This window comes from Dipodomys merriami, unplaced genomic scaffold, assembly GCF_024711535.1.
Source record: "Dipodomys merriami isolate MVZ:Mamm:240054 unplaced genomic scaffold, mDipMer1.0.p SCAF_22, whole genome shotgun sequence".
In the NCBI taxonomy this organism is placed as follows: domain Eukaryota; kingdom Metazoa; phylum Chordata; class Mammalia; order Rodentia; family Heteromyidae; genus Dipodomys; species Dipodomys merriami.
This window is the reverse complement of record NW_027203604.1, coordinates 2,307,649-2,315,887: the sequence shown is the minus strand read 5'-3', so window position 1 is coordinate 2,315,887 and position 8,239 is coordinate 2,307,649. Positions and strand designations below refer to the sequence as shown.

General features: G+C 43.9%; 1 protein-coding gene across 2 annotated transcripts in view; it reads left to right on the top strand.

Annotated features, from left to right (window-relative positions):
• The first annotated feature begins 980 nt into the window (after nucleotides 1–980).
• Lurap1l (leucine rich adaptor protein 1 like) overlaps nucleotides 981–8,239 on the top strand; it is a 43,658-nt gene continuing 36,399 nt past the window's right edge. Inside the window, exons 1-2 of one of the 2 annotated variants that reach the window (XM_070033179.1) lie at nucleotides 981–1,331; nucleotides 1,478–2,130. In XM_070033179.1, the coding sequence (XP_069889280.1) occupies nucleotides 1,816–2,130 (315 nt within the window). In that variant the 5' untranslated portion in view covers nucleotides 981–1,331; nucleotides 1,478–1,815. Of the gene's footprint in view, nucleotides 2,131–8,239 lie in introns of both variants that reach the window. The other variant, XM_070033178.1, reaches the window with a different exon arrangement.

Here is an 8,239-nt window from a genome sequence, read left to right as displayed (position 1 = left end):
CTCCCGGATGTGGAAGATCTCATGCAGAAGGTCCATGTTTTCTCTCTTCGATGGTTTCCTAGATGAGGCTATGATTAAAACATATTCTGGAATGCATCTACCTGACTGATGGTCTTGATTATGAAGTCTGGGAAGGAAGACCAAGAACATAAAATATTTATTTGTGTCCCAAACCCAATAACAGAGAGGCTAGAACTCTGAAATACTGCAATTGAACCAGAAAATTGTAGTTTACTGGGTTGAAAATCATATCTTTTACTTGAAGTTCATCAACACAAACTCCATGCAGAATCAATCCTTTAATCTATGTAGTGTGTGTAACAATTTAGATGTTAGAAGCATCTCTGATTACAAATTTGTACAACTGGAGTTTCTGTTAAATAGTTGAAAATTATAGATAAATGATTAAAGCAGATAACTTTTTCACAAGTTATTCCCTGCATTTTTCTTCCATAATTAAAACAGATGTATCTCAGCAGCTGAACAACCCTCCCCCCTGCCTAAAATTCTACAGCTACAGCTATGCCTGTAGTCATATTATAGGCTGTTTGATTCTTTGACTTCAGCATCCAATGACATACTGAAAATTTCTATGACAGTCACGATTCATTGTACATTTTCATTCAGCTTTTGGCTAAATCCCTCCATTCCTCTTATTTTTGTGAACTTATTAGGAAAGGCTTGTAAAGCTAAGTGTTTGTTTTGGGGAAAGATGTGGAGAGATAGGAAGGGATCTCAAATTTAGTCATTCTTCTGCTCTCCCCCCCCACCCCCCTTTTAAATTGGGAATGCTGTAGGTACTAGGCTGGTATTTCTCCTGTAAAACTGAAAACCTGATATCTTCTCAACTTAAAGCAGGCTATTGAAACTCTTGCTATTAGCTGCATGGTTGAGGAAATTTCTATTGCTCTTCTTATTGGCGACATACGGTAGAGGGGTTGGCCCTGGTTTGGTCCACCTGCCAGCGGAGTTTAAAGTTTCCGAGGCTCAGACGAACACAATGACTTGGATCAAACAGTCTAAATGAGAAGGAGGGTGTTTATTCTGCCTCCAGGAAGCCGTGAAACTTCTGCCAAGATTACCATCTCTCTCTCGTTCTTATTTTTTATTTTTTTGATGGGTCCATGCGGCCTCCAAACCTAACCGATCGACCCATCTCCTCTTCCACTAACCAGAGATTATTTCTGACAACCCAGGATATCCCAAACGCCTGGAGACATATGACTGGAAAATGAAACGACCGGAGAGTGTGGCCACAGCGTTCTTTCATGTCGCAAGCTACCAGATGGACGCTCAGTGAATGGCTCAGGGATGTGAATGGTCAGTTTTAGGTATGATTTTTCCCTCCCTCTTAGAATGCTGAAGCAGGCTTGATTCCCTTCGCTTTTCTTTTGGTATAAAGATACTTGCCTCCTCCACCCCTTCCCCATTCCCTCCATAAATCCTTCTGGCAACATCAATTAACTCAACTTTGCAGTGGAACTGGCCGAAAAGAAGGAGGAGGAGAACGAGGAGGAGGAGGAGGAGAAAGAAGCGACCTGAGTGGTTTTAGCAAGTGTTGGAGACAACGTCGCAGAGGCCGGGGTGGCTGCGGCGGAGCCCGACCGCCGCCAGTACGGATCCCAGGGCCGGACACTGCGTTAGCAGCTATGGGGCGGACGGCGCCCGGGGTGCGCGGAGGATAAGAGACCCGGCCCCGGGAGGGAAGGTGGGGACCGAGGGTCTGGTGATCTCGCGGCCGCCTTGGAGGCCTTGGCTGCCTCTCCTCGGCTCCTACGTGTATTATCATCCTTATCGCCGATCTTGAAGAAAGTCATGGAAGACGGCCCGCTGCCGGACCTCAGAGACATCGAACTGAAGCTGGGGCGCAAAGTACCCGAGAGCCTGGCGCGCTCCCTCCGTGGGGAGGAGCCGGTTCCGGGGGAGAGGGACCGGGACCCCCGCGGGGGCGGCTGCGGCGGAGGCGGCGACGGCTGCGGCAGTAGCAATAGCAGTAGCAACTGCAGCTTCCCCCCTTCCTCGTCTTCCTCCTCCTCCTCGTCCTCCCCAACCTCTAGCTCCCCACGACGTAGCCACTCCAGCACCTTGGAGAGGCTGGAAACCAAGCTTCACCTCCTTCGCCAAGAGATGGTGAGTGTGATGTTCTGAGCCGCTGGGGTTAGGGCGGGGATGCCGAGCTGGGGAGGGGGGGTCAGGCTGAAAGATGGGGCGATCGGAGGACCAGGTCGGAGGTGGGGAGACCAGGGCCGCGGGGCGGAGCGCGCGGGGCGCGCGTGGGAAATGCGGGCTGGGAGATGGGGCGCGCCGTGTGTCGGGGAGGGGGGGGGAGAGGAAGGGGGGAGGAAGGGACGCAAGATGGACTGAGCTTATTTACCGCGGACTTTGCTCGGTCACCGATGGCCACCGCTTTTCCCGGTCGCCTCCAACTGTGTGTACCGGGTGGTGGCGCGCACTTCTGCCGGCGGAGGCTGGCCGTCGCAGCCTCCCAGAGGGTAGGGGTGGGGAAGGCGTCAGCCTCTGGTGAAGGCGGGTCATCCCTGCGCCCCGTCTGGAGCCTGGGGCGAGCCGTTTGCACTTTCCGTGGGTGCAGTAGGAGGCCCCAGTCCGCGGCATCCACTGTATTCGTGCTTCCCCGTTTGCCGGGAGGGGGCGCGGCGGGGTCTGGCCGCCCTGCGCGCCGGGCTCCCCCTACCTCCCCAGGCCGCTCCCCCTCCCCCGGGAGGCGGCAGCTGCAGCTGTTCCAAGGCCACTGGCTGCGCTCAGTCTTCACAGCTGGTTCTGAAAACAATGGCCCACCCGCCCTTGATGTGCTTAGGAAAGGCTTGTCGCACTGGTTTGAGGCAGGAAAGCAGGTGATCCCTCCCCCTCCAACCCCGGCCCGGGGATTTGCTAATAACCACTTCCTATCCTTTCTCGATCTGCAATCCGCAGTTGTTTTCTCTGTCGTTCGCAAACGTTGACCTCTGCCTAGGACAATGGGGCGAAGGCAGCGTCTGAGAATACTTGTTTTTCCGGATGTGTTTAGGCTTAGGCATTTATAGACTTGCCGTGAGCTCTTAGGCCAGTCGTTTGGCCTCTCTTAGACTTTTTGTGTTTTTACAGCGTTGAGCTGGTTGTGGGAGATGATCTCTTATCAGATCCTTGGAAGAAAATGACCACAAACAACAGCGTTTTCTACTTGTTTAAAATAGTGGAGGTTCCACAGTAGGCCTCAGTCACTCAGGGCTTGAACAGGAAGGTTTTGTACAAAAATGACCCGGTCTGCTGTGGATTTGCATCAAGTAGAAGTTTCCTTTGGGCACTGGTGGCTCACACCTGTAGTACCAGCTACTCAGGAGGCTGAGATCTGAAGATCTTGATTCAAAGCCAGCTCCAGCAGAAAAGTCCACGAGACTCTTATCTCCAATTAACTACCGAAAAGCCCGAAGTGGAGCTAGCTGTTTCTCGCATGGTAGAGCATCAACCTCAAGCAAAAACCTGAGGGGATTGCATAAAATGCTGAGTTCTCAGTTCAGGCCCCAGTACAGGCACACAGTTTCCTTAATTTCCCTCTTTTTGATCTTTGTGGGGTTGGGAGACTTGAGGAAGGAATGGTGAAGTCATCTTGGCAACTCTACTAGTGCCAAAGGTCAATCTTCAGAGGTCATGTTATTAGTACACTAGGATGCCACCTAAAATCCTCCCACCAGATCCTTAAGGCATCTACCCAAGAACTTTTAGTTCTTAGGTCTAAGGAATCATTTTCTTCCCACTAGGAACATTACAGATGTTGAAAGTAAACATATGTGCATTTCTTCATGTATCTGTATGTGAATATGTGAATACATATTCATGTACCATGTGCATTACAAGTGATTTTATTAATCTATACCTTGCCCACTTCCATATCTACATATATATTTATATATCTAGTATGTATATGTGTGTGTACCTAGTAATTAACTGGGTACTAAAAATACAAAATAAAAAAAAGTCAAGTAGTTTGTTAAGGCTCTTAAGTCTCTTGCACTAATTTGTAAGTTCTTTCCTGTGTCATATCCATGCTAGTGTGATGAAGAATGGTATAGGGTGAAAAAAAATCTGGTTATTTTCAGCTAAGAATATTTTCTAAATTTCTTCTAAATATTATTTTTGTGTTTTTTTGCGTGTGTGCCAATACTGGGTTTGAACTCAGGGCCTATTGCTTGTTTTCCTCTCACAGTTGGTGCTGTACCAGTTGAGCCATGCCTTCCCTTCCAGCTTTTTGCTGGCTAATTGGAGATGAGTCTTTTACATTTGTCCGCATGGCCTGGCTCTAAGCTGTGATTCTCAGATTTTAGCCTCTTGAGTAGATTAGGATTATAGGCATAAATTACTAATGACAGGCTTGAACATCTGTTTTTCTTAATGAAAATTTCAGGCTTGACACATTTTTTTCCTTTCAACCATGTCTAATGATTATGGTATACTGGTGCGCGCGCGCGCACACACACACACACACACACACACACACACACACACACACACACACACACACACACACACACACACACACACACACACACACACTTAAAGCAGAGACTCATGCCTGTAATCGTAGCTACTCAGGAGGCAGATATCTAAGGATTATAGTTTGAAGCCAGCCCAGGCAGGCAAGCCCCTGACACTCTTATCTCAAATTAACTACCCAAAATTCAGGAGTGGAACTGTGGCTCAAGTGGTAGAGTTTCAACCTTGAGCCAAAAACCTCTGGGACAGTGTTCAGGCCTTCTATTCAAGCCCCAGGACTGGCGTATGCATGTAGAAAAAGAAGAAGAAGAAAATAAAATAAGAGACAAAAGTGGTATATTTTTCAGTTGATTGACTAGTCATCATATTTTTTGTGTGAGCTTCGATGTCGGCTTAGAAAAATTTATGTTAGAACACACGTTTCTGTGATGAACTTTGTACCCTAAAGAAGAGCTCCACAGAACAAATCTCCCAAAGACTGGCTTTGAACATTTAGAATGTGGAAATCAGAAGAAGGTATGTTGCTTTGCCAAGAGGATAAGTTTCCCCTCACATTTTACATAATTCGTGTGGGTGCTCAAAATCCTAGCTTCAGCATAGTTGCAGAGTAACAGATTTGTTATTACAAAGAGTTGGCAGTTTTGTTATAAACATTGAACAGATGCAGTTCTGTGGTTCTCCTGTCTCCTCCTAGCTTCTTCAATAGAAAAGTTAGGGAGCTACAGTTGGGCTACAACATCTTGATCATTTCTCTCTTGCCCTGTAGGATGAACGCTATGTTAACTGCAAGATCCCATGTTTTATGTTTATGATTTAAATTGTTCACAGCTTTTACTCATTGATCTCCTGGAATGATCAGACTTTGTGCTTGCCCTTAGAACACATCAGCTATGCATAAGCTTTTGTAGAGACTTTCAGGAATCAGGCTCCTTTTCTTCTTCTTTTATTTTTTTTATGTTTTTTTAATTGTGAAAATACGGTATAGAGGGGTTACAGTTACATGAGCAAGGTAATGAGCACATTTCCTATCAAGCATTGTTACCTCCTCCTTTGTTTTCCCCCTAGCCTCCCTTCCCTCCCACCTCCACAACTATACTCTCCCCACCACACACACACCTAAATTGTAAAGTTCATTTTTCAACATAGTGTCTTGTACATCTCAAGAGAAACTTCTCTGAAGAGGAAATAAGAATGGACAATAGACGTGCTCAACTTCTTTAGCCATAAAAGAAATACAAATCAAAGCAACATTGAGATTCTACCTCACCCCAGTTAGAATGGCAAAAATCAAGAAATCTAATAGCAACAGATGCTGGAGGGGATGTGTCCAGAAGGGAACCCTACTACATTGTTGGTGGGAGTGTAAACTTGTTCAACCACTTTGGAAAGCAGTATGGAGGTTCATAAAATATTCCACATAGAGCTCCCCTATGACCCAGCAATCCCACTTTCGGGCATTTACCCAAATGATCACAAACAAGGCCAGACTAAAGCTACCAGTACAACTATGTTTATTGCAGCACTGTTAACATAGCTAAGATATGGAACCAACCAATCCATATGTCACTCAGTAGATATTTGGTGTGTGTGTGTGTGTGTATATATATGTATATATATATATATGTGTGTGTGTGTATATATATATATATATATATATATATATACACATACATACATACAATGGAATTCTATGCCTCCATCAGAAAGAATGACATTGCCCCATTTGTTAAGAAATGGAAAGAGTTGGAAAAAATTATATTAAGTGAAGTAAGTCAGGCCCAAAGAAACATAGGTCCTATGGTTTCCCTTATTTACAACAACTAGTATATGTCTGGGACAAGCAGAAAAGGTCCAAAGCTATGTACATATGGCCAGATAAGATGATGTTAGGCGAAATGAACCCCAAGATAGGGACACAAGTGGTTTTATCTTTCTTGCTATTGTTCCTAACATATTTATAATGTACCATGTGATTTTTTTTGTTTCTTTGTATGTTCTTCCCCCATGGAATAACCCGTTTTCACTGTATTTGATGTCGGTGTCCTGCATCTTGTATATACACTTCTCCAGTTTGGGGAGGGGAAGGGAAAAAACAAAATGCTTAAATAGGGATACAGGCACCTTTTCTTTGCCTATATTAGTGGCACAGTAGAGCATACACTGCAGGGTGTCAGTCTCAATATTTAAGTATTAATCTATACCCATAGGATTTCACCTTGGTCTTTCTTACTTTTTGCAGATAATTTCCTTAATTTTTGCCTGTAAATGTTACAGTCACTCCTCTTACAGATTTGGGAGATGACCTGTGAAGCAGGCATATTGAAAGAGGTTGAAACATGGGTTTGGATTTTTTTTTTGGTTGTTTGTAGGGCTTGAACTATGGGCCTGGGTACTGTCTGAGCCCTTCAGCTCAAGGTAAGTGCTCTACCTCTTTAGTCACAGTGCCACTTCTGGTTTTCTGGTGGTCAATTGGAGATAAGAGTCACAGACTTTCCTGCCCAGGCTGGCTTGAACCACTGTCCTCAGATCTCAGCCTCCTGAGTAGTTAGGATTACAGGTGTGAGCCACTGGCACCTGGCTGGAACTAAACTTAATGTTGAAACTTTCATTAATACAAGCTACATGTAATAAAAGATGTGGGAAGGAAGATGTTAGAAAGGAAAACTGCAGTTAGGGATTTGATATGATTGGCCAATTCAAGATTACTTCAAGGATGTTTTCAGAAGGAAATAAATTTTCCTGATGATAAGAATTTGTTTTGAAGTTAGAGATAAGGAGATTTTATATTACAATAAGGAAATACAGAAACGCACATAACGAAATTTGTCATAAAAATTGGATGTAGGTTTTGAACCTCTCATCCAATATTTGCTCATTGTACTCAGTTTTTGTAGCATTTCAATGTCTGTTATCATTTGAGCCTAAGGTTAGACTAGGAAAATGGAGGTATTTTAGTGAACAGAATCATAACTTGAAACTATGTCATCTAACTCAGTAGACTGTGCTTTATTTTTCCAGTAATTTTTCTTCAAAATAAAGTATAGCTCATGTACATCTGTGTTATCTCAGTACCTAGTGAAGTGTTCAGGGACCCACAAGAACAAACCCTATGGGTATATAGTGGGATTGTTTTAAATATGAATTCACTTATTAGTCTGCAGAGTTACTTTACTTACTGTAAATCAACCTGCTTCTTACCTTGGGTGGGGACATGGAGACAAATGGCTTCCTTGAAAAGACAGACTGACTGGTCCCTTTTCTTAAACTTTCTTACAGAATTGTATATAGGTTCCACTATGTCCTGTACAAATGTGTTTGTGCTATACTTTCATATTTACCCATCTTTTTGTCTCTTCCCTGCTTAGAGTGATAATGAAGCTTGTAATCTCACTAAAGTACTTATCTTTTCTTACAACTAAAGTAGTCAAATACTTCAGCTGATTGCTCCTCTCTTATTTTGACTTTTGTACTGAGCATCTAGAGATAGACACAAACACACATATATTAAAAAATAACCATAGACAATAATAGGATGCAAAGCAACATGTAAGAGTTCTTAACATAGTTTAGATTTTTATTGACACTCTCCTTCTCTAATTCATCTTTCCCAAGTTGTAGGCTGACTTACTTTCCGTCAGGTCTATGTCCAGGAGTCATAAAGCAGGGTCATATAGTAATTCTATATTTAATATTTAATTGCTTGAGGAACTTCCATACTGACTTCTATAAGGCTGCACTAATAAGGGTATTC